Raw genomic sequence first — 27,564 nt, 5'->3', positions numbered from 1 at the left:
GTATCATCAGCTGCTCTACTTGTGTTCATGTACTGTTTACTACAAACTCAGTTTGTGAATCTGTCATCATTAACTATAAATACAGTACAGATATTTCATAAATCATCCCTTATTCATATTAAACATGCAGTCTTTAGTCTTAATTATTGTCCAACTTCCCTGAAAACCCCTTTGGCCCATACATAATCTACAATATACAGATTAGAAACATGTAGCCCCTATCTTAAAAAAAAAAAAAAAAATATATATATATATATATATATATATATTTATAGTTTTATCACACTTTCCGATGTTTAACAAAATACTTGAAAAATTACACGCATGCGCAATATCATCAGTTCATCGGTTCTCAAATCGGACGCCTCCGAAAGAAACGGTTTTCGGTTCAGTGTACTGGTGATCCGAAAACCAATGCAACCGACTACCAGAGACAGCAGCAGCAACCAACAGATGCTGCACAGCTCAGCATTGCAGGATTTGCAAGACCAGAACTGACCAAACAAGCAATGCAACTTTATGATGCAAGTTCTCCAAGACAACAAGAAATTCATAATGTCATCATTAAGGATCTCCTCATTGGCTGCACTTTACCTCTGTCAAATGTGGGGGAGAGGCATTAAATAACTGAAATGTCATCTTTAACTGGAGGACAATATAGTGTGATACAATAATAAAATAGGTTCATTTGTATTTTCATGCACTTGTAATACAATAAAACCTTTGAAACCTTTTTTGATAGGAAACTAGTTCTGTTGACATAAAATAAAAATGTTCAATGGCAATGACTAGATGTAACAGTGGTATTTTTTTATTACATTTTTATATTGCCATTGGTTTAATGGGTTGAAAGGTTAAAATATTAATAGAATGTAAAATGTACAATACCAATTTATAATCTTTTTTTAATTTAATTACTTTCTGGACTCGGGCGGACTCGACTCTGACTCGGCCTTTAAGAACTCGGACTGGAGTCCAACTCGGCCCCTTTTGGACTCGGACTCGGACTTGGACTCGATGTTTGTGGACTTGGTCTTGACTCGTACGCGACAAAGGTGGACTCGGACCCAACTCTAGTTTTTAATATGAATTAACCATATTTTTTTGAATGGGTTAACTTTTTAGCGCCACTCACCGGACATTTTATTTCCGAACTGCTGCAATATGTGCACGAATGTAACTGTAAAAAACAATTATTATTTAAACATTTACATTTATCTGATCTGAGAAAATTCAACACGCTTTTTAGCACCACTCACTAGACATTTCACTTTCGAACTGCTGCAAAACCCCTTTTGCAAAAAGCTCCCCAAAGGTGCATATTTTTCACGAACTTGAGCTGATAACATTTTCAGCTTACTACAGTTGCAATCAAAATTATTCAACCCCCTTGACTTGCAAGACAATTTGCTGTGGAGGATAACATTTTATGAAATCAATTTAAAAAAGGCATCAGTAAAGTATTAGAGAAGGTTTGTTAATACACTTCTGAGTGATTATGAGAATGGAATGCTGATGAATCATGATAAAATTCGAATTGGCTCTAAACATTCATGTTCAAAATTATTCAACCCCCTTTGTGCAGAATCTTTTATTCTTTAAAATCACCAATAAACGCTGTCTGTAAGTGTTTAGAAGCTTCTGTCACCTCTCTACTACAGTTTTGGCCCATTCCACACCTGAAAAAGCTTTCAGATCACTGATAATCTTTGGTTTTCACATTGCCACTGCTTTCTTCAAATTCAACCAGATATTTGAAATGAGAATTAAATCTGGAGACTGAACAGGTCACTCAAGTACATTCTGTGACTGATCCCTGAACCAAGCATGATCCATGGGTCCAAAAAGTTCCAGTTTGGTCACATCACGCCATATAACATTCCTCCATAGCTCCACAAGTCTACACTAATGAATTTTATCAAGTTGGCTTTTTGTTCTTCTTGATCAAGGGTGGTATTCTACAAGATGTCTCATCATAAAGGCAATACTTGTCTAGTGATCTTCTTACACACTGCTTTGAAATGGTTTTCCTCCTTTCATCAGGTCATCTTGCAAGTCTTTGGCTTAACATTGCAGATTATTCTCAGTTGCTCTGATTAAACATTTTATGATATTGTGCTTTTTCATCCACACCCTCAAAGATTTTCTGGTAAAACACACTTTAAGCTAAGGAATAAGGCTGACAGCTGTGTCTCTAGGAACTTTCAATGTATTGGAAATCTTCATATAGCCTTAGCTTTTCTAAAGTACTACGATATTTATTCTCTTTAGCTTTTCTGAGATCTCTGTTGACATTTTTGCTACTAAACTTCAACACATGCATGGGCTAACTGTATGTGTAACGGCTCAAGCTAATTCTGTTTTTAATAGTTTCTAAAAGCTTAATTGTGTTTTGAGACAGTTTTATTCCCCACCATGATTAAAAAAAACAGCAAAGTTGAATAGGGCTTGAATAATTATGACATAGCAGTATTATTAAAAAATCTTATAACTCAAAAGTATTACATTATATATTGACAATATCACTTTTAATATGTCAGTGAACTGTTATAGATACAATTTTTGTTTTATCCTAGGTCTTCAGAAAAGCTTGTATTTGTAAAGTACTGCAGTCTCTAGGGGGTTGAATAATTTTGAACACAACTGTATGATTAAACCAAATCCTGCTACCTGTGTACGGATGTGTCCCTTCCAGTGGTCCTCCCATGGCAGAAGCTGTGCTGTTCTCGGGGGGCATGAGGCTGACTCCAGAAGGGGAGTATTCTTGCATCTCTGTCCCTGACGAGTACATTTCTCCTCGGCCAGATACCAGGGGCTTCATGTCCTCTTCACTGGACAAGGAAGCAGCACTGATATTGCTGCATAACTCATCCCAGTGAGAGAGCGGTATTGCCCCCCGATGGTTGCCCACAGGCGAACAGGACTGGACTGGGTATGTGTCTATCCCATCTCGGTCCATCCCATCTTAGTGATTTAAGAAAGAAGAGAGATCAGAATAGTATGTTGTATCATTTTTGTGTCCCTCCCTGGACTAGATTAGCACACTTACCAGGTCGATTTCGCTGTAAGGGGTTCCTCCTCCGATGTCTGGGTCGACGGTACCCACAGTCTGAGTCCTCGCTTGGGGTTGCATGCATGATTCTGTCTGCCTGATACACACAAGCTTCAGTAACTCACATCATTACAGAAAACACGTAGAGAAACACAAGCAATAACTCGCGATTGTCCAAAACGCACATTTATTTCCTCTGGATTGTGTGAGTTTGAGTGGCTTACATCTCGAAGGTTGAATGTGATCTCTAGGTTACTCCAGAAGCTGTCGGAGAAATCGGGGTACATGTCCAACACTTCCAGCAGGTCGTCTCTGAGGATCTTGTGCAGGTCACAGTACGTCAGAGCCCTCACGTCCGCACTGGATTTCCCCGGCCTGGCATAAAGACTGATGTGCTCCCCAAAAATATCATTCTTACCTACAGTGGAAACACAAAGAGAGGCAGGTGCTGAATGATTAGGAGAAATATAGAACGAGTATTAATACTGTACAACAATCAAAAGAGGTCAACCACTAAGGGGCACTATAAAGCTGCATTTCAATGTGGCTAGGGTTATTTTGGGACCCTGTCAGAAGCAGCAGCATGATACATATCCTTTTAGTTCTGAGTATTAATCTCCAGTCAATGTTTTAATTTTTAAAAGGCAATGTGTTTGTAAATTTCACTGGAATACATACACTACCATTCAAACGTTTGGTGTCAAATTTTTTAAGTAGTTATTAATACTTTTATTTAGCAATTATGCATTAAACTGATTAAAAGTGAAAAGGAAGCCCTTTATAATTCACATAATAATACAGATCATTTCTATTTGAAATAAATGCTGCGGATTTAAATTTTCAATTCATCAAAGTATATTACAAACAAAAGAGGTTTCCACGAAAATACTAAGCAGCAACTGTTTTTAACATTGATAATAGTAAGAGATATATCTTGAGCACCAAATCAGCATATTAGAATGATTTCTGAAGAAATGTGATATTGATTCATTCGATTTTATAAATCGGATTTAAAATAGAAAGCTGTTCCAGTGTCAATTACAATATATTTGACGATATTACGGATTTACTGGATTTTTTGAGAAAAAAAGTCTCGCCTGGAATAAGACAACTCTGAGCAAAACAATAATGTGAAGTTTCAAGCTCAAATCACACACAAAAAATATTTAAGCATTTAATAAAGTTAAGGCAGCAAGTTCTAGATCTCCATTTGGATTGGGTTGAAATAAAGAAAATCAAAATATAAAATTAGAAAGTAGTCAAACCTAAAATGGCCACGACCACATCCTCTCTGAGGATCTCTATGGAGCCGCGGGAGATGAAGTACAGTGCAGTTAATACGTCTCCACTGTGCACCAGAGTGTCTCCGGGTGGGGCATGAGTGGTCTTAAAACGCATGGCCAGAGCCCGCAGACAGCCCTTGCTCGCCCCCCGGAACGCCTTACAGTTCTGCAGCAGACTGCGGTTCAGATGCAGACAGATGTCCGCCTGCAGACACTCCGGAAAACCCTTCAACACCTGTAGCAGCACATATGAGAAAACCACAACCTCATGCAACATTACAGATGGACACTATTTTTCACATTTGAATTCAACCCCATAAATTGACTAAAGGTTAAAAAGTATAATTTTAAGTATAAATCAAAAAATAATTTTTTTTTTATGACAACACATTTTAATACTAATTATTTATTCTTTGTTGGTGCTTAATAACACATATGAGGGGTCCGGCAGCCCTCTCACTATACAGGGAAGTATGTAAAAGTACATGTATTACTTCAGGTATACATAGAGTTTATGTGTGTGTTTGTAACTCACAGCGTTCATGTCAATGCCGTTAGTGTAGGACCAGGCGTGCTGGAAGTACTCTTCGAGTCTTTGTCGAAGTCCTCCTGGGATCTGATGGAAGCGGATGAACTCTTTCACACGCAGCATCTGAGTGTGATAGCGAGCTGTGCCGGAGTACAACCTCTGAATTATAGCGGACACATTGCCAAAGATACTGGCATACATCAGGGCTGGAAATAAAGAAGAACAAACAGGATCATCAGCCAACAGCATGGTGCAAACAAAAGATTTTTTTAAACTACATTTATTTATAACACACACACACTACCATTTAAAAGATTGGGATCAGTAAGATTTTTTGTTTGCTTGCTTTTTAGTTTTGGAATAAAATCTATTATCCTCACCAAGGCTGCATTTTTTCTTGTTATGCAAAGTTGAACTGTCAGCATCATTACTCCGGTCTACAGTATCACATGATCCTCTAGAAATGAATAAATACTGATTTACAGCTCAAGAAAAATGTATCATTAATGTCAGTTCAAAACTTGTTTTTTAAGATTCTTTGATGAATATGAAATTCAAAATAATTTATTTGAAACTTGGTGATTTAAATAATAATAATGTCTATTACAAAAACTAAAATAGTCATGACTCCAAACATTTAAACAGTAGTATATGTCAATAGTAGCGGAGAAAATATCAAAATTTTAAATTATATATATATATATATATATATATATATATATATATATTTTTTTTTTTTTACTGAACATAAGTCAACCTTTCAATTCATTTTTGCAATCAAAACTATCTTAATGACCCCAGACCTTTGTATGGTAGCATAGATAATGAATGTAGTGCACTTACAGCCAATGAGCATGACACAAATGGAAAAAATCTTCTCAGGGTTGGTGTTGGGAGAGACGTTTCCGAATCCCACGCTGGTCAAACTACTGAAGGTGAAGTACAGTGCAGTTACATATTTATCCTTGATAGAGGGGCCGGAGAAAGAGTTGCTGTCATTGTAACGTTTGCCAATCTGGTCAGCCAGGTTGTCCAGCCAGCCGATCTTCATGCCTCCAATACGGGCAGAGCTGGTGCGCTCCACGTTGCCAATGGCGTACCAGATGCATGCCAGCCAGTGAGCGATGAGGGCAAAGGTGCACATGAGGAGGAAGAGCACTGCCGCGCCGTACTCAGAGTAACGGTCCAGTTTCCTCGCTACTCGCACCAATCGCAGCAGCCGCGCAGTCTTCAGGAGACCAATCAGAGTCGTGGTTTGAGGCTGGAAAGATGAGTTTGAGAGGATACATTAGTTTGCATGATATCTATGACCTCCTTTCATGGCACACAAAAGGGGAATCTCTGTAGAAGCCTTTCCACCTTCTATACAAGGACTTGAGCTATCAAACTTAAAAAAGATCAAAAATCATGTTAAATAGACTTCTGAAGTGATTGCATGGCCTCTAAGTGAGGAACAAATCACTTATTCACCACTCATTTGTCCTCTAGTGAGCTGTGAACTGAAGTCATTGAGACAGTAAAGTTGAACTGAAGAATGGATCAGGATGATTCAGAGCAGCGTTGTGTTTTCATTCAAAAAAAGATTGGACTCAAAATAAAATTTATTCTCAAACTTTCATTTTTGAGACTTAGTGATTTGTTACTCATGCAAATCTATCATATTGTTTAAAGGAACAGCTCAACACCCCCCCCCCCCCCCCCATAAAAAAAGACAAAAAAAAGAAAATTCTGTCATCATTTAATCATCATTTTCCTTCTTCTGCTGAACAAAAAACAAGACATTATGAAGAATGCTGGTAACCAGACAGTTAATGGTCCCGATTGACATTCATAGTATTTTTTCCCCATACTAACAAAGTCGGTGAGGACCATCAAATGTTTCTTCATTCCATTCTTCAAAATATCTTCTTTTATTTTCCACAGAAGAAACTCACACAGGTTTAAAACAGCTTGAGAAAAAACACCTTTAAAAAAGGTGAGTAAAAGATCACAGATACCTTTAAGAAGACTTACATGTTCACACATGTAAGATGATTTTTTTGGTCATTTTTCTTCCCTTTCTTTATATGTAAAAGAGTGACTAGGATGTGATTTAAAAATGTCAACGTTTGTGTTTCATGGAGAAAAAAAAAAAGAATAATACTTCCAGCATGTTAAGTTCTAAAACTTCTCTTTATATATTATATAATTATATACTTATACACTATATAAACAAAAAAATAAATTACCGTAATAAGACTGTTTTTCATTAGATAAAATGGCAGATTTCAAATTGAACCATTGTATGATAATATTTGAAATGGCACTAGCCCTATTTTGTGGAAGTGACCTTCACATTTACTGTACACATCATCAGTAATGCAGTATCTACAGGTCGATAGAATAACACGCCCAATCAACATTATTACACTGCCATCAATATTCTCAATATAACAATCGTACGCACTGTTCTAGCTGTGCATTTAAAGCATAACATCGATTAATATCCCACCTAGCTAGCATATGTCACAACCCTCACCTCGTCTGAACCTGATCTGAAAATGAGCAGATCGAAGGGAATGGCAGCCACTATGTCTATGAGGAACCAGCCCTTGAAGTAGTGCTGAGCGATGCGAGTGGGATTGCTGACCACCTCGTCGTTGTGGTTGACATAAGTGGTCCTGAAATTGATGAGGATGTCGATTATGAACATGACATCCACCACCAGGTCCACCACATTGAGGGGGTTGCAGGTGTAGCCGCAGGTGCGCCTCCTCTCGTCCTCCTGCTCGTTGAGGAGGAAGGCGGCCGAGTAGGGCGTGAAGACGGCCGTGTAGAGCACCAGGAGCAGGATGATCCAGTCCCATACTGCCTTGAACGGGCTGTAGTGGAGGATGGTCCACTTGTGGATGCGTGGAGCTTGAAGCTTGTACTCCGGAAGCACATCTGCTCCGAGTGACAGTACCTGGGAGAGAATGAAAGAGAGAGGAATGTGATCAACCACACGATCAGAGGACGTCAAGGGGTGTTTTTAATTGAAATTCCTTATATATACTGTATGTGCAAGGGGTCAGGGTAAGCATGGACCACTTGCCGACAGTTTTGCTGGCAGATATTATAACTACACCATCTGGACAGGGTTGTTATTGTTAGAAACAACTTAAACTATTAAACATGTTTTTGCTAATGAAATAAAGCTGTAAAACATTACAAAATTACAATGTACACTTAACCTGAGATAAAAATCCAATTTAAATATTAATAAATAAATAAAAAACTAATAAAAATGACAACAACAAAAAATGACAGTACATAACATATATACTAAAAGTTAATATTAAAACAAAATTTGTGGATTCATAAATTGCATTTTATTTAATCAGTAGATGTTTTCAAGTAGATTATTTTAAAGTGTTCTTAAAAAGCAAGAAATTAGTGACAATAGCTATGTTTCTGTTTACCTATTTTGATGCAAATTTTAGGATATTGCATAAAAAGTACTGGATGCAAGTGACAAGATGTGCCATAAAAAGCTTATGCACTCAGTTGAGCTGAATATATATTTTTAATCCAATAACAAGACGCATAAACTACTATAAAACACATTTACCAAATAAATGGCCTTGTGACTGGATAACTGAACTAACCAGCACACCGATTGCACACCATCTCAAATGTAACTTCATTTTCTCTTGCCTGAGCTAAAGTCCTTCATCAAAATATTTTGGTATTATCATGTCCCCTAACGGTCTCACACGACTGTGTTCCCAAACATCAGGCAACTGAACACAAGAGAACATGACAGCGTTTGTTATTGCATTTCGTCTGCGTGGCCCATCTAGGTAAAAAAGAGACGGGCATTTAATATATATTTTTAACCAGTTTCCAAAGAAGTGATGATTTTATTCTTTTAAGCACATGGGATGGAAAACCTATCTAGTGTTGTCAATGCAAAATTATCTAGTACAATAATTCAGTCCCCAAAACGAGTGCAATTATACAAACAAACATGCCCACTACAAGGTTTGAGTGTCTACGAGTGACAGTAGATAATGTCAGAAGATACCTCAATAGACCCAAACAAACAGACAACAATGCACACCAGATGATATCTTGACGGCATTTAAAAAAAACTGATATTTCACTGAATGCTCTGAACTGTATTGTCATATCCCATTTCAACCCACACAAGCTTTGAGATGTACAGACTCTGTGTGAAATGCAGACATCTGTTCATCATTCATGCTTTGTTCTTCAGTGCTTAGGTCTCCTCTTCCTCTTCACACTTGCCATTATTAAAAGAAAGGGCAGCAGACACGTCCTAAGACCAGATCACATTTAAAGGGCACGGAGTATGTGCCACAGGGGGTCTGTCTCTGTTAATCGACCACACTGCTTGAAGTGGTGCAAATGCAACACTAGAGGAAAGAACCAGTCCAAATTAACAGTCTTTCCCTCCAAACCTGTGTGTTTTTATGTCATTCATTAAACACAAAAGAACAATTAACTGAACACACAATAAATATATCATAATAACAGACCAATAGTTTTGTGTAAGAAACAGCGGAAATATTAAAAGGTACATTATGCAACTTTTGGCGCTCTAGCGGAAAATAAACAATACTGCAGAAGAACATTGTAGCTGGAGAACGCTGCAACTTCTCTCTGTTTATGGATGAGACAGATTTACAATAATCTGAATATAAACACTTAGAAGTGTACCGTAGTAGTTTAGGATAAGACAAAAACAGATTGGAGATAGATTCCTGATTCAGTTAACGTGGCTCAGGTTTGATTTCATGATGTTCAGTTAAAAGACACTCAAAAAACAATGACGTTTGATGTTATTGACATCCAGCCTTCACCAGTCACAGTCAACTACGATTTCACAATAATAGCCAGAGTTTGCATTGTGTTGCTGAGAGGCTCTGTAATGGGGTCTGGATCACGTCACTACAGCTTTCCATTATCCCCCTCTACTCTGATCAAAGATCAATCCCTGGCTCATAAAAACAAGGGATCCGAAAGAGGGTTCTCACAGCAAAGCCATAGAAGAACCATTCTGGCCACAGCTGCCAAAAAAGAACCGTTATTTTTTAAAGAATGAAAGAAAGAAAACCTTCGATGTACCATCAGTCTAATAAAGAGACAAAAAGCCCCCAAAATAAATGACAGAATAAACAGAACCAAAATAAAATACATTATGCAACAAGTATGCAGCAAGCAGTGGGCTATATACAGTATGTATCTGCTGAACTCTTTTCTGCTCGAGCTTTTCCCCAATAGAAACTCGCTCCTTTAATACGCCATTAGCAGCCCATGATTACTGCTCACACAGACCACCATGGCAACCACTGGCTGCCATGGAAACTACATGTTCATCATGAACATCAGTCATGTGGAAAAGTTGGTCGATCTGAAAGAGTTCTTTTGGGACGGAAGATAACTATTTTGTAAGCAAACCAGTAAAGAGCAGTAAATGACTATAACATTGCCATGGTTTTCAAATATGTCCAAATAATAATAATAAAGTCTCAAACCTAGAATTCTTCTTGATAAATGAGTACGCACACAGGAATACTTGCTTGTCAGTCTTCCTTTTTCTTTTATCCAAATTTCAGCACACATGACAACCTAATGCAAATCACAGCTTTATGCAGATTGACTGTCAAGTGATGTGACGAGGCATGCATTTCCTTATTTCAGATTGTATGAATATAATTCAGGGTTTTTACTTTTCTTCAGCACTTCAGAGCACAGAATTGCCTTTGTTTAAGTAGAAGAATGACTTCATTTAAGCAAATAACAACAATTTACCTCACTACCTGCCACAACTATTCAAGCTGACATCACAAATGTATGATAAATGTTTCCGTCTACTAGCCATAACATTTGCAATTACGTTGAGAAAAGACCTCTGCATATGTACACATTCATCAAATATTTCTGAATGCAACATTAATGTGCATCCTGCATAAACTGCAGTCTGTACTGACCGGTAAGACAATGAGAGGCTCCTTGTCCATGTTCTCCAAAGTGTCATGCTGACTCACAACATCCACAGAAAAACGGTTTCTTCAGAAACAGAAGAAACTCCACAGACTCTACCTAAAAACAGACACTTCATCGCAGTCATCTTTACCACAAACATACTATACAAACACAGCGGGTCTAAAGTAAGAAAGAAAGCAGTACAGGATAGATGGATGAATCCAAGGGAACAAAAAGCTGGGTTGTTAGGTGGATTCTTAACTGCCTAAATGCACCACTTTAAAGAAAATAATCGACAGGAAAGGGAGTGGTGAGGGAGGGTGTGGATCATTTCCCACAGGTCAAATCAAATGAGACCTAAAAGGCTGAAAGAGTCTCTCGTACTGATTTGTTGTCAAAGTACGGCATGAGAGGTTACTGCTGCTGCCATTGCCTGTCGAAATCAGTTTGAGAATATAGAGAAATGATTGTGTTCAAACTAGATTAACGCATCCATAGGTGCATGGAGCAAGAATACATTTGAAAATCCATGGTTGATGATGGACTATCAAAAATATTTTGATTTAGATTTTTACGAGCATGGTGAATAAAAATGCAATTATTGTTAACTAAAACGAAGACTGCGTTTGTTCATTTATAAAATCTGAAACAAAATCGAATCCAAGCACATCTAACATTTATTTTTTCTTTTTATGAAAAACTGACAGATAATGACAAATTTTGCTATGCTGCCCAATTTCTTTCAAATTACAAGAAGTGCTAAAGACTAAAGCAAAAACTAACAAAATGAAACAATTTAAAAATGAAAGCTTGTTCAAAACATTAATAAATACTCATATAATATACACTCACCTAAAGGATTATTAGTAACACCATACTAATACGGTGTTTGACAGAACTGCTTGTTTCAGAACTGCCTTAATTCTACGTGGCACTGATTCAACAAGGTGCTGAAAGCATTCTTTACAAATGTTGGCCCATATTGATAGGATAGCATCTTGCAGTTGATGGAGATTTGTGGGTTGCACATCCAGGGCACGAAACTCCCGTTCCACCACATCCCAAAAATGATCTGTTGGGTTGAGATCTGGTGACTGTGTGGGTCATTTTAGTACAGTGAACTCATTGTCATGTTCAAAAAAACAGTTTGAGATGATTCAAGCTTTGTGACATGGTGTATTATCCTACTGGAAGTAACCAGCAGAGGATGGGTACATGGTGGTCATAAAGGGATGGACATGGTCAGAAACAATGCTCAGGTGGGCCGTGGCATTTAAACTATGCCCAATTGGCACTATAGGGGCCTAAAGTGTGCCAAGAAAACATCCCCACACCATCACACCACCACCAGCAGCCTGCACAGTGGTAACCAGGCATGATGGATCCATGTTCTCATTCTGCTTACGCCAAATTCGGACTCTACCATCTGAATGTCTCAACAGAAATCGAGACTCATCAGACCAGGCAATATTTTTCCAGTCTTCAACTGTCCAATTTTGGTGAGCTCATGCAAATTGTAGCCTATTTTTCCTATTTTTAATGGAGATGAGTGGTACCAGGTGGGGTCTTCTGCTGTTGTAGCCCATCCTCCTCAAGATTGTGAGTATTGTGGCTTCACAAATGCTTTGCTGAATGCCTCGGTTGTAACGAGTGGATATTTCAGTCAAAGTTGCTCTTCTATCAGCTTGAATCAGTTGGCCCATTTTCCTCTGACCTCTAGCATCAACAAGGCATTTTCTCCCAAAGGACTGCCGCATACTGGATGTTTTTCCCTTTTCACACCATTCTTTGTTAACCCTAGAAATGGTTGCCCGTGAAAATCCCAGTAACTGAGCAGATTGTGAAATACTCGGACCAGCCCATCTGGCACCAGCAACCATGCCACGCTCAAAATTACTTAAATCACCTTTCTTTCCCATTCTGACATTCAGTTTGGAGTTTGGACCACACCCCTAAATGCATTCCCATGAATTGCCAACTGCCATGTTATTGGTTGATTAGATAATTGCATTCATGAGAAATTGAACAGGTGTTCCTAACAATCCTTTAGGTGAGTGTGTATATATATATATATATATATATATATATATATATATATATATATATATATATATATTTAGTATAATGTCCTATAATAATGTGCTATATGCAACAGTTTCAAACAGGCCAATAAGTAAACATTTCAACATTAAGTTTTTTTTTTTTTCAGTTTTCCACTGTGCTAGTCAGAAATATAAATAAATAAATACATTCGAGGTAGACTATTGTGCTTTAGTTTTCAATCAGTTCGTGGACTGTGTTTGTCATAGATTTTGCATAAATAATGCAAAATTATTCATGTTTTTTTTTTTTTCTCAGAAGTAACAAAAAGCAGAAAGGCATATGTTCCAACCAGTATGCCAGTCTTTACAAGTACCATTGCTCTGCATAGTATCTACAATTGTATTTTATTGTGACTGAAAAATAAACCTGGCCCTCAAACATCCTGAACAGAACAGATATAAATCTCTACTGAGAAAGGTCCCGTGCTCTTGAACACAGACAGGATTCAAAATGTGTTCTCTTAAAGACAGCCTGCAAGACATACAGATTACATGCAGGTCTCTAACAACAAGCAGATACATGTAAGAGATAATGGTCGCTCATTACTGAAAATAAACCCCAAAATGTGATCAGGACTCTGACGTAAAGACCAAGGGTCTATTTGGCCTTAAAGACCATCAGCGTCTGCCTGTACACTATCCTGCTTACATATGGCTTCTTACCAAATAAATACATCAGCATAAACTATTAATGTTATTTGAGGTATAATTATTTTATTATTTTATATGTACAGCTATGTTGGGTAAGTGTTTTTAGGATAAACGGTCAATAGTGCAGTGCTGGCATTATTCAGTAGTATTTAACTGATGAATGTCAAAACTGACCAATCAGAATTAAGCATTCCAGAGAGAGTCTCGTCATCGTTAAGTTGAGTAGTCAACAGTTGATTCATGTGATTTTCTCTGACTGTGCCCACCACTGCTCAGATATTTAACTTTTAGTTAAAAAGGATTTTACTTTAATGTACAGAATAGCATCTATGAGTATTTGCTCCTAACACAAACAAGATGCTATGTGTTGCTCTTTATGGTGCAAACAGTATCTACCGCTATTTGTACGCAGTGTAAACAACAACTAACTTTTTTTAACACTGTGTACATAGCTGTTGCCAAAAGTTGTTCAGAAAATGTTATCTGTCATCGTTCCACATCATTCCACACATACACATAGATTATTGTTTATGGAGAGGACTTTCCACAGACTTCTTCAGCTTTTATACTGAGCTACTAATATTTCCTATTCTTTAACTGTCTCTACCCCTGCACTTCACATAAATCTTGATATCCATTCAAATGTTATTTTTCTTCTTCACATGCAGCATTGGCAGGGTATATCAGTTGGGAGGCATCCCTTCCCCGTTCAGTAGCAAAACCTTTCCCACACACAAGCACACATAGTCTTACTGCTCAGTTTCTTGTTGCAAAAAAAGAAGTCAAAAGCCTTGAAAACTGTCATTCACAGCTCACACACAAAACAGCTGCAATCTTCAAAACAAATATGTCCATTCTCACTTTGAGTTTCTTATTCATATTTAAAACACTGCATATTTTATACATACTTTGCAACAGTATATACATGTACTCATCATGTGGAGTCACAGCCTTTCTTATCAGTATGCACATGTCTATGAACACACAAACACACACACACACACACACACACACAAGCACACTGTGTGAATGCACATTCAGTTCCATGTGTTGGAGAGATCCCAGTGACAGAAGGTGCTCACATGCGCACACACGAATTCACTGGAGCGAGATATCCGTGCTTATTGATATAACCTAACACTCTGTTTCATAATGATGGAACCAGGCAAATCCATTCTGACTGTCTGCATTGTGACTACAGCCGCAAACTCTCTCACACACAAAGATACGCAAAAGTAAAACACGCACTGAGCAAAACCTCACCAACAGCTTTATCTTGCACAGCTAAGGTCAGTGTAACATTTCCATGACGTGTTTTTTGATACTACACATTGTTTGTATTTAAAAAAAAATAAAAATAAAAAAATTCCGCCACTCTCTGAAAAAAAGAAAGAAAAGCTTTTAGCATGCAACATTGCACCTCGACATGCAAGACAAAAGCGTGGTGCATGAAAGGATGTGTCCAGAAGCTAATATAAATAGAAAAAAATACAGAAAGGTCAACAAAAGAAAACAAAAAATTAAGATAAAACAAACTAAAATAAAACAAAAGGACTTATGTTAAAGCAACCAAAACAAATAAAACAAACACACGGTAAATGGGAATTTGAAAATGACAAACAAAAATCAAACAAAGATGTGTAATTACACACCACTACTACAAATAAAACAAACACATGGTGAACGACAATAAGACAAAACAAAGATATAAAGACAGAGGCAAAATAAAGGGACCTCATGCAAAACGAGGTCTTGGTTTACGTATGTCTCACAAGTCGTAAAAAGTCAACAGAGTCTGACACTGAAACAACACCATTAACAGTGATCTATGTGAGTGGCAACAGCTGTCAGTCAAATCCATCCTGGTCCTGACCTATTTTATTCCCCAACCAGGTGTGGGGGGTGAAAATCAGACAGAGTGAAAGAGAAACACAAAGCAGCAAAAGTAAGAAAAGAGAGAGGGGGTGAAGCGGAGATAAATAAAGGTCAAGGCAAGGATGGTACTTACAGGCTTAAGTTTCTGTTTCAGGCTCATGGTGGCATTCTCTGAGACGTGCTGAGACAGACACAGAGCACTGACACAGGGAAACACCGCCCTTTCACACTCGCTCTCTTTTTCCTCATGCACGCAAACACACACACACACACATACACACATAAAGGTGTGGAATGGACGACGGACATCCCATTTGTGTAATGATTAGACTGTGTGGACAAAATATGGATCTGATACAGACACTGCAAAAGAATAACATACCACACATACTTCTTATCATTTTGTGTTCCTTTTATCATATTACATTATTTTAACTAGTGTAGTCTATGAAATCCCTTTATCTCTGCTTCAGACAACTACAAGATTTTTGTTTTTTTATTATATATAATTTTGATGACTATATTAACCATATGTTCTAGTGTAAAGTAAGTAATAGTAAAAGAATGGAAATCTCCATTTCAGTGTAGAAATTGTAATTGCTGAAGGAAAGTGAATTGTGTGGAAATGACGCACATGTATTGAACAGTGTCACTGCTGTCTATACTTTGTATGCTTGGCACTGATATTCTGGGATTCACAATGTCAATGGATTTCCACTCTGCAGCTGCACTGTGGCATGCATATGTCACTTGCTTATTTATTCAAATGATTCTGCAAAAGCAGAAATATTATGCATTTTTACTGAACACGCATAACAATTTAAAATGTATATATTTGTATTGAAAGCAGGAAAAATGGACCCTGAATTCTCCCATCCTTCATAATTTAAGTTAGGGGTCAGTAATTTTGGATTTATTTATTTATTTTACTAAATACTTATAATTTGCAAAAATGCATTCAATTGATCAAAAGTGATAGTAAACATTCTGAATGTTACAAAAGATTTAATCTTGAAAAACTTCCTTGAAGGAATATATGTCACTGAAGACTACATTTGAAAATATATGAAAATGGAAAACGGTTAAATTAAACTGTAACACTATTTTACAATATTAGTGTTGTACTGTATTTTTATAAAAAATTAGCCGCTTTAAAGACTTTCAAGTATAAAGTGTTTTTATTTTTTTAAGAGTTGTAGAAGTAGCTGAATTTTACAGAGAAGCATGCTGTATTGGTGTAATTTGTATTGTTGTAATCTGTAACTTGCAACTATGTGGAAGTTTTCTTTTTTATTTATGTATGCGTGTGGCATTAAATTATTTGTTATGTGCTGTTATGTCCATTTGGGAAGTCTGTGATGTGCTGCCCATGCCCGACTGCAATTGCCCCTTGTGGCTTTAAAAAAAAATAAAAAAAATAAACTAAACTAAAGACTTCTTTCAAAAACATTTAAAAAAATCTTCCTGACCCTAATCTTTTCAATAGTACAGTGTAAATATTTGGGGCTTTTTTCCCCATATTTATTTTTTATTGCAAAATTGTACACAATAAGACAGGGAACATCCAACAACATAAGGCTCATCCCCTATACCCCCCCCCCCCCCATATTTAATGGACAGGACAGTAGGAGACAGAAAGCAATGGGAAATGAGGGGAACAAATCTGTTCATGACTTTCCATGACCAATATTTTATCTGTGATTCTAGGAATCCACATATATGTGAGATTCATGCTCATGCTACATTCATGCTCCTCACATGCAGACTGGTCTACTAAAAACAGTGCAGCTGGTCACATAACTAGGTACGTCATGTTATGTAGACAAATCAGTAGCGACAAAAATCAATGCAGAACGTCATTTCCCTTCTTGCTCAGTTTCAAATCGAAGTCCAATTATGAAGCCAGGAATTGCCTGTTACAGTTGAACCTCAGGATGTAATGCCAAACAACAGACAGCACATATGCATTACTACCATAACATCAAGCAAATGCTCAACTGCTCATACGCAAGCTTTACACTAATTACCTACATTGGCAAGCTAAAATGTAAAATGTTTTTTGTGATGTTGATAGAATCTAAATATACAAACTTAAGAAATGTTGTACAAACAAATGTATTTTAGCAGAAAGAGAAAGAGCGAGCAAGAGTGAGGGTCGGAGAAAGAGTGTGTGTTTGCGTGCAGACTTATCACAGATGTGTATGTGAGTACAGAAACAGACAGTCAGTGTCTCTTTGGCCTCTGCTACCACTGCCCTCTACTTCCATTAGCCCTAGAAGCCAAGGTCACCAGCAGAGAGCAACCACACACACACACACAGCAAATTAAAGTGCTTCTAATATTGTCAAACAATAGCTAGAATAACAAATTTAAGTACATACACGTCAGTCCGAGGAAGATCTTGATTTCAAAAGAAGATGTTTTGAGAAATGTATGTTTTTGGTCCATATATAATGGAATACAACAGAATTCAAAGTGTTTGGTGAGCAACATTCTTTAAAGTCAAAGTTTGGACCAACATGAGAGGGAGTGAAAGATGACAGGATTTTCATTTTGGGTGAACTATCCCTTAAAATATAAGTTTGTGAACCTACGCAAATATATCAAGACTTTGGGAAAAATATAATAAAATACTGTATTTACATAGTTTGTACTGAGAATTAGGAAGAATGGGAAATGTTAATATCACCTGTGGAAATGTGTCATTCGCTACATTAAAAGCTAATGACACACACACACACACACACACACACACACACACACACACACACACACACAGACATTATGATAGGAATGTGCAAGCTGGCAGTAGATTTGTCAGCATGATTGATTTTTCCACTGGAAGGACAACACAGTCTCGCACTTGTGTCCATGGAGAGAGACGTCACCAATACAATCTCTTTCTCTCCGTCATTTTCAATGTCTTTCTTTGATTCTTCTTCTCTCTCTGCTGTACTGCATCCCTCTTGTTTGTATATTTGTACTACTTTATCTCTAAACTTTAAAGGCACTCACAGATTGTACAGTTGACCTTTACACTTCTATATGAACCATGGCAAATCTTTCCAGTCATTATGTGAAAAATACATAACATGTAGTAACTTAACCGCATAAGCATGCAGTCCAATATACCCAGTACACTGCATTAATCACACACAAAAAACACAGGGGTAGGAAAGTGTGTCAGTGTGAGTCCGATCCCTACACAACAGCCAAATAAGCTCTGCCCACATCAGCACAGGACTCAGTGGTCTCTGTATATAGGTCACTTAACCGACCCGTATGGAGATGTTACAAAATACTAAATCATGTAGATGATGTCACCAAACTTTTCAATGCCTGAGGAGGACTGCTGAAAGCTTTTGTAATGTCAACTTGTGCAGTACTTTTTGTTTGTGAGTGTGTGTCTACATTTAAAAAGATCATTCCCCTGGTTCACAGACAAGGCTTAAGCTAGTCCCAGACTAAAATGCATGTTTGAGATGTCTCAACTGAAAATATCTTGCTCTGACATTTCTTAAAATATGTCAGTGTCATTGTTCTGTGTCAAGATGTGCACAACTTAATGTTTTCTTCTGAAGTAGTTTTGTAAAAGTTTGAGCCCCTACCAACCAGCAAGAATTCTGTTCCCGTGTGGAGCACAGATTAGTCCTGCCTCTTTAAGAAGTTCCTCCTAATGTCAGATCGTTAGGTGTATAAGACACCTGTCCACACAAGCTGTATCTTCCCACCACCATGACCAAGTCCAAAGAGAAGTCAAATAATGAGAAAGGTGAGGGGCCAGCCCCGAACTACACGGGAGGTGTTTGTTAATGATCTTAAGGCAGTTGGGGCCACAGTCACCAAGCAAGACATTCTTTGAGGATCTGTAAAGAGGAGTGCACCAAAATGCCTCCTGAGATGTTTGCAAACCTGGTGACCAACTAGCAAAAACCTCTTACCTCTGTGCTTGCCAACAAGGGTTTCTGCACCAAGTACCAAGTCATGTTTCGCTTGGGGATCAAATACTATATAATTTCACTCGCTGAAATGCAAATCAATCCCTAAACCTTATATAATGTGGGGTTTATTTCTATATAATTTTTTTTTTGGTATTCTGTGCCTATACGTTAAACAAAACTATTTAAAAAATGCAAGTACCTTTCTTCCGAAGGGCAGTACTAAATTAAAAATATATATAAATATATATATATATATATATATATATATATATATATATATATATATATATATATATATATATATATATATATATATATACTTCAACAAAATAAGAAAAATTTGGACATCTTCATCCTGTTCAAAGGTTTTCAGACCCAGCTCTTAATGCATTGTTTCCTTCAGGAGCATCAGTGAATGTTTGAATCTTATCAATAATTGTGTTTGAGTCCCCCAAATGTTCTCAGTGTGAAAATATGGATCTCAAAATCATACAGTCACTGCTGCAAAGGGTTCAAATATGCAAAAGATGCTGGAAAATTGAAGAATCTGCAGGACATGGAAGATTTCAGTTTAACTGTTCAGAACAAACAATGGACTCTTGAACAACCATCTCAAAACAGAAAGAGTCGTGGATCATCCAGGTATCCAAACACAGTACTAAGAACCAAGGGTTCACAAACTTGTGAACGGGGTTATTTTAATAAATTCAGCAATTGTTTGTCTTGTGGACTAAATGTAAACATATTTTATGTACAATATCTTACTCAGGACTGTACTAAATGAAAAATAGCATGCATATTGTATTATCCCTCTCATTATTATTTTTTTTTTAAGTATTCACATTATCACTGATTCTGCAAGGGGTTCCCAAACTTTCGCATGCCACTGTATTTCAGAAAAATATGTTATGCTTTTATTTTAAATAAATTAATATATAATATAAATTATATGAATATAAATATATATATGTAAATAGGTTTACATATTTTCAAAATATAAACTACATGCATAATAATAATACAAAAGTACACACATACATATTATGTAAACTATTTTTTATTTTGTATGTCATTAATCTATTAATAATTAATCTAATTAATATATATAATAGTGGTGGTCAAAGTTATTAGAACACTATTATTTTCAGAACAGAACAAAGTAAGATAAACTAAATCCAAAAGAACTGTGGCAATGTCTCCAAGAGGCTTGAAGAGACCTACAGTACCTGCAAAGCTCCCTGAAAAACTATATGCAAGTGCACAGAGGGCAAAAGCTGCTTTAAACGCAAAGAATGGTCATACCAAATGTTGATTTATTTAAATCTTCTATTTATTTAGTAAATAGAAGGTTATTGCAGCTGATTCTAAGGCCGGTGACACACTTGCTACGTGGCGTGAGCGTGGCGTTTCTGCTGCATGTCAGTTGCGTGACGGCTGCCTCGCGTTTTCTGTGTCTTTACACACCAGAATCATGTCTGATGCGGTGATGGCACGCTGCTGTAGGTGACATAGAGGGAGGCCGCCGACAGACCAGGATCTTGTCTTCACTCAACAATATCTATACATGTTGAGCATAAATATAAAGCCTACTGATAATGGACACCCTCAACAGTATTGACTGCAAAATAGACTATGTTTGATAGGTGAAATTTACCAGTGTGTCACCGGCCTAAGGTCTTCAAAAGGCAAGTATAATTCAGGTACATTTTAAATATTTTCCATTTAAAATCTGATATTATTCAAAGATCATACAATCCTCATCAAAAGTGACAGTAAAACAAATTTTACACTTACTAAGAAGAAAAGTGTTTGGTAATATGCCAAATAAAGTTTAATTATAAGTTTTATATTAGTAAGTCTCAAGTTATCTGTGGTATGTTAATAGATTTGAACTATACTTAGCATGAAATAAATGTATTTTAAATATATCACTTTTTTACTAGGGCACACTATGCATAAAATGTTATTAATTCAATTATTTGGCTTTTTTCAATCTCAAGTTGTATATTGACAACACCATAAATAAATAGGGTTAAAAGACAAAATCTCTAGGCATCTCTAAGTGAACAAGAAGCTAGGAAACATTATCCTGATTCTGCTATATACACTTGCATGAGCTGTCAAGTATTCTTTATATTACCTGCGTGACTTGAGTGACCTTTTCCGAGACGTTCTGTGTGCGGTCTTTAATCTTGCTGGGCGCTATGATCTCGATCTCTGTGGGGGAAGGTGGTCTGAGCCGGTCTGAGCCGAAGGATATCGTTACCTGAGGGATACGGTGCCGCATCAAATCAGAGTCTGAGGTGGAGTTCAAGTTACTGGGCTTCAGATCTGAAAAATCAAAATCACACCAATTAAATCAGCCATCAAAACATATCATTAGAGAGTTTGATTAAAACAATGTCATGCCATGTGACTTGCACTACCATCCTGTATGCCAGTAATGTCACGCGATAATGAAAGTGTTAATTTAGACCTATGAGTCATACAGACACCTGTATAATGACAGAACACACTATTTAGAGCTCATGCTCATGCTCATGCGCACACACATGCATAGCGGCAGGCCCATCAGGGGTGGCGGTGGGTAATCACAGTCACACAAAAGCATTGATTAGGACTACAGCTACAGAAATAGGCCTGTCAGGCCGCCACATGTGACTGTTTCACCGGGGAACCAACAAGCCTTATTCTGGACAACCAGAGACTTAAATGTTGCAATTCAACATGTCCGAATGTGCTGCTTTTTGGAGATCTTCCACAAACTCCATTAGAAAAGAATACTAGCTCCTTTATATTCAATGCTTTGCTATTTTAGGCAAACTGGTTTTAATCAGACTTGTCAAGGATAAATTCAAATATAACACTTAATTTCTATTGAAAGCACATCCTGTACTCGGCCATGGTACTCCTGTTCAATGCTAATGGACGGGAGTCGAGTGCAGTATTAAAGCTGACAAATATCTATTCCGCTCCATCCCGGCTGGGGCCCCTGCTCATATTTCACATATCTAAATGCTCAGACATATGACATGATCAACAAAGTCAGTCCCACCAAAAAAGAACAAGAAAGAAGCAAGATTCACTAAGACTTCCGTTGTTCTAAACACTATCTTCTGCTAATGACACTGCAAACCAAGGATACAGACTAATGTTCATGTGTTTCTCTACTGCAGAAGGCTGTTATAGAGAAAGAGCTCAAGTTGGTTAATATACTGACACAGTATCTATGGAAGACAGAATATGTTGTGCCACATTGGAAAGTCAAACTAATGAATTGCTAATTTAAATCACACAATATGACTCTCTCTTATACCTTTATAGCTCTTTTTGTTTATTATTACAATTTAAAGTAATGTTTTCTATTAATATATTTTAAAATGTATACTTTTTGTTGTTTTTTTAAAGCTGAATTTTCAGTCTTCAGTGTCACGTGATGCTTCAGCAATCATTCTAATATGATGGTCTGGTGCTTAAAGAATCATTTCTTATTGTAATTAATGTTGAAAACAGTTGTGCTGATAAACTATTTCAGGATTCTTTGATAAACTGTTTACAGCTGTGAATTGGTGCGTTCGACTTGAAGCATAACTTCAGACGGTGGTATGATTCGCTCTTTTGCTGTTCTGTTTTGTTTCAGGATCAAAAATACAACAAATGAAAAAGTGTTTATCTGTATTTTCGACGGATGAGAACTATGCATATACATTCATAAATCAGTCAATCTTGTATTTTATTATGAGATATTTTATTCTAATGTGATCAGTGACTCAAGCACTGATGGACCAAAGAGCACGTATTTCGACATTTGCAGTAAAAACGTGAAATATAAATTCTCAGAAAATGCATTTAATACCAGTATATTGAAACGTCTGTTTATATACTCCATTAATAAAGGAGTCCAGACATTGGAAAAATATCAGTCCACATGCGTTTTATATTTAATATGAGGGAAATAGACATGCATGCATGCGTGACACAAAAAATATTTAACTTTTAGGTAGCATAATATTTTTTAGTAATTCTGTCAATTACACTAAGGTTATTAGCTACATTGTCTGCTATATATATTTGCTTCTTATTTATTAAATACGAGCAATTGATTGATAAAACATTGATCAAAATTAAGATAAAATGTATAAAAAACGAATATCTTTTAAAAAGAGTTTTCCATAGGCCTAAATAACTTCTGTATGACCTGGCAATAAAAATAAAAAAAAAGTGTGTCTAATGTGATTGGCTTAACTGATTTGATTGCGGGTGCGGGTCGGGTGTCGGTTCTATTTTAAGCGGGTCGGGTCGGGTGCGGATTTTAATTAGTGCTGCTGTTGGAAAACGGGTCGGGTGCGGTTTTAAGCACTGCGGTTACGGGTGGGTGCGGATTTACAAAATCAGACCCGTGCAGCTCTCTGGTAGGAACATAGTTTTATGCCACAGAGCTTCTCTTAAAACCACAGACAGTTGACAGACTTGTGTTCTTAGCTTAAAAACTTGTTAAAAAAAAAAAAAAAAAAAATACTTATCCCAGTTGCATAGTTTAAATTGTGAATTGCATGCACTAAGTTGACAGAATGCACTTTCTGTACATAATTTGCACTGCTTCAGTTACAGATAGGCCTGCATGTATTCATTTAATAAAAAGCAGTAAATGATCTCTTGGTCTAGATTTTTTTTAACTGCTTAAATTAGCTGTTTAATCTAAATAGTTTTTTTTAATGGGCAAAATAAATGCAAACATATCGAGATATATATCGAATATCGTAAAAGAATTTACAATATCGAGATATCTTTTTTTTTTTTATATCGCCCAGCCCTAACTTTCGGTATAGTCTGGTATATATATATTAAGAAATGTGCAGTGTACACAAGTAGTACTCCAAATAGAGTGGTTGAATTATAATTTTTATATCAATCAATCAAGTCCCTTGTACCCTTGTCCCTTGTACTGTCTGCTTATGTCTAAATGATAAAGTCTGGCACACAGTCAATGTTTGTGACAGTATGTTGTTTACACTAGGAGCACAAACACTCATACCGCTCCACTGGTCCCTCATGCCGTCGATGTCGTGCAGCGAGGAGGCCCGGCGCAGGGTGTGCACGCTCTCTCTGGAGTGGCTGTGTTTGAGAGGGGGTCCGCTGGGCTCTAGCCGGTCTGAGGGCCGAGTGAGTGGGGATGAGAAGCTGCACATGGAGGGGGTCTGCTGAATCAGGGCCTGGGTCTCTGACTTCAAGCAGCTGTCTGGAGACATCTGGAGGTCTTTCAAAGCCACCTCCTCATGAGAGGGCTGCAGGACACAGAGGGGAGCTGTAGATGATGTGTCTGTGGCAATATGAACAATATGAACTCAGATGAGTGTCACATATGCACACATGTACCTGTAGGTAGTCCACCACTACTCCCTCAAAGTGGTCCTTAGGGAGGGACGGCTGCCGCTTGACACGGAGAGAGGGCATTCGCAGCCTCGTCTTACGTTTCTGACCTGATACACAAACAGAAGGTTCAATAATCCAAAGGGAGTATGTTTTTGCTCAAAGCTCAGGAGACATAACTGGTAAGTTCTTGTCTTTCTTGTCTTAAAGTCCTTTTAATCATACCAGACATATCTGAGCTCAGTGCGACATACTGATGAGATTTCGGTCAAACTTTAGGAAGACAGATTTGAGATTACTAGGGTCTTTTCTCTGGAAGAAAACCTATGAACCAGGAGAAGACCTTTCGTGTCCATTTAAATACATTGCTGTACAGGAAATTTTCTGTCCTTTAGAATATACTATAGATAACTAAAGTGTGGAAATGGGATGCTAAATAAATTGTTACCAAAAAGGCTCCCTGTAATATCAAATGAGTGTTGCATTTGATATTTGATAAACAACAAATTTATTGAATAAATAAACATACTACTACTATTATTACTCCTACTACTACTAATAATATATTATATAACTAATATATTAAAAAAGTATTGTTCACAATTTAAAAAATACTAAACATTTATATATTTTAAAACAACAAGCTTATATAATATTATATAATATATATATATTACTAGTAATAAATGTGAAAAAAACATTATATGGAATATTTATGAAATATTTCATTAATAACAATAACAACAACAATTATTATTATTATTAACCTATTCATATTTGCATATGCATTTTTATAATTCATTCTAAACATGTAAGTGTCCATTTATAATTAAATATAATGATAATAATTTATATATGTAAAAAATAAAAATAATTTTATACATTAAGAAACTTGTATATTTACATTATTATTATTATTACTATTATTATAATTAAATGTAAAGTTATTTATATCAGCCAAATATCTCATAGTTTCTAATATAAAAGTTAAAGCAACACTGGGGGCCCGGCACACACACACACACATACAAAAACAAAAACAAACACTCTGCAACCAAAATTTGACACCAGCTTTATCAAATGCTGCCTCTGGCTACACCTACACACGGACCGTCACACCAAGCACAGCAGTCAATGTTTTTCCCTTATAAGGCTGTTACAGTAAGGGCCAGAATCTTTTCCACACACACACACACACACACACACACACACACAGAGAGAAAGGGGGGACACTCACCTGCCTGTAGCCAGCTGTGTGTCATTCGCTGTTTGATGCCACCTTTTCTCGTGGACGGGTCTAAAAGCTCCTGGAAGTTTAGGATGAACATGATTACGACTCCTTCCTCATTCTTTACTGGAACAACATCAACCAAACATGGCCTACATGTCCCTGAAAGGCCGAGACACACACACACAGGAGAGAAAGAGAATGAGCCGAGTGACAGAGACCTCAGCAAGCAGAGAAGTTTGAGTACAAAATACAGCATAGTTTAGTTTCCATGAAGAGCTGTTATAAATACCAGTGTGAGGGCTGGGAGTAGTCCAAACACACTCACACTTACACAAACACACAACAAGACTCCCACACACAGGTGCTGCAGTTCAGGGGGGTCTGGAAACCATGATTATGAGGAAGCATACATCTATTAAATAGGGGAGACCATAAATTGCTGTAACACATTCTTTCTGGGTCTGTGTAATTTTTTTTTTTTTCACGTGATGTTGAGTTCCCATGTTTATCTACATATTTAAAAAGTTAACTCATTCTAAAACTCATTTCAAGTTTAAAGAGCGCTGTAATTAGCATTTGTAAAAATAAAAGCAAAAGAATGAAAAATAAAAGCAAACCATAATGCCATTCCCCATTTCCACCATTGTGTTACCAAAAAATTCACATAAATGCTGTTCGGTTCTGTTCTGTTCTGAAAGTTTACATTTAAAAGTTAAACTTTCTACTCATCATATGATCAAAAAGCTGCACAACAGTTTTCAACATGGATAATAATACAAATAATTCATTTATTTAGAAAATCAGCATATTATAATGATATCTGAAGGATCGTGTGACTAGAGTAGAGATACTTCAAAATTCAGTTTTGTCATCACAGAAATAAAATACACTAAAAAAGGTATTTTAAAATTGTATTATTATATCACAATATTACTATTTTTACTGTATTTTTGATCAAATAAACGCAGCCTTTATGAACATAAGAGGCTTATTTCAAAAATCTTACCCAGCCCAACCAGATTAAACAACAGAGCAGATAGATGTAAAGCTATTGTGGATGGTTTATCTGAAACTAAAGTCAGTCTACTAATTCAGTGACAGCACTTCTGTCTTTTAACATCCACACCCGTTCATGTATGAGCGATTTCATCCTTGAGAATCATTTCTAATTGGGTAAACTCACTACTTTCAAACCTATATTTTGGCTATGAGACTTTAATGATAAACTCTCTTTATGACACACTGCTCGAGGGAAATCAAAACGTCATGTGTTGTACTTTTAACCCAGACATGACAATGAACAGAGAGGCAATAAAGAAGACAAACGATGTAACCAAAGTAAAGACAATGCAGAGCAGCAGGAAGAGTCACAGGAATGAGAAAGACAGTGACTGAAAGGAGGACAGAAAAACCGGAGGAAGAACAGCATGAATAAAGTCAGCCAGACCCCCCTCAGCTCTTGACTAGAGCAGGCCATCAACCACTCTAAATATAGACCCTGCCCTCACACTCACACACACACACACACACACACACTGCTGTTCAGTCTCCAGCTCAACC

The 27,564-nt window shown here is 36.9% G+C and overlaps 1 protein-coding gene across 1 annotated transcript in view; it reads right to left on the bottom strand.

Moving 5' to 3' along the window:
* Nucleotides 1-27,564, bottom strand: part of LOC113047229 (potassium voltage-gated channel subfamily H member 6-like) — a 41,100-nt gene that overhangs the window by 6,979 nt on the left and 6,557 nt on the right. Inside the window, exons 3-13 of the mRNA XM_026208566.1 lie at nucleotides 26,011-26,163; nucleotides 24,780-24,883; nucleotides 24,439-24,688; nucleotides 21,544-21,734; nucleotides 7,383-7,808; nucleotides 5,708-6,125; nucleotides 4,871-5,070; nucleotides 4,318-4,570; nucleotides 3,277-3,470; nucleotides 3,050-3,149; nucleotides 2,671-2,964 (exon numbers count right to left, since the gene is read on the bottom strand). Of these exons, the coding sequence (XP_026064351.1) occupies nucleotides 2,671-2,964; nucleotides 3,050-3,149; nucleotides 3,277-3,470; nucleotides 4,318-4,570; nucleotides 4,871-5,070; nucleotides 5,708-6,125; nucleotides 7,383-7,808; nucleotides 21,544-21,734; nucleotides 24,439-24,688; nucleotides 24,780-24,883; nucleotides 26,011-26,163 (2,583 nt within the window). The remainder of the gene's footprint in view (nucleotides 1-2,670; nucleotides 2,965-3,049; nucleotides 3,150-3,276; nucleotides 3,471-4,317; nucleotides 4,571-4,870; nucleotides 5,071-5,707; nucleotides 6,126-7,382; nucleotides 7,809-21,543; nucleotides 21,735-24,438; nucleotides 24,689-24,779; nucleotides 24,884-26,010; nucleotides 26,164-27,564) is intronic.

This window comes from Carassius auratus, chromosome 28, assembly GCF_003368295.1.
Source record: "Carassius auratus strain Wakin chromosome 28, ASM336829v1, whole genome shotgun sequence".
NCBI lineage: Eukaryota > Metazoa > Chordata > Actinopteri > Cypriniformes > Cyprinidae > Carassius > Carassius auratus.
Note: the sequence above shows the minus strand (reverse complement) of the source record. Positions and strands in the feature narration are given on the sequence as shown.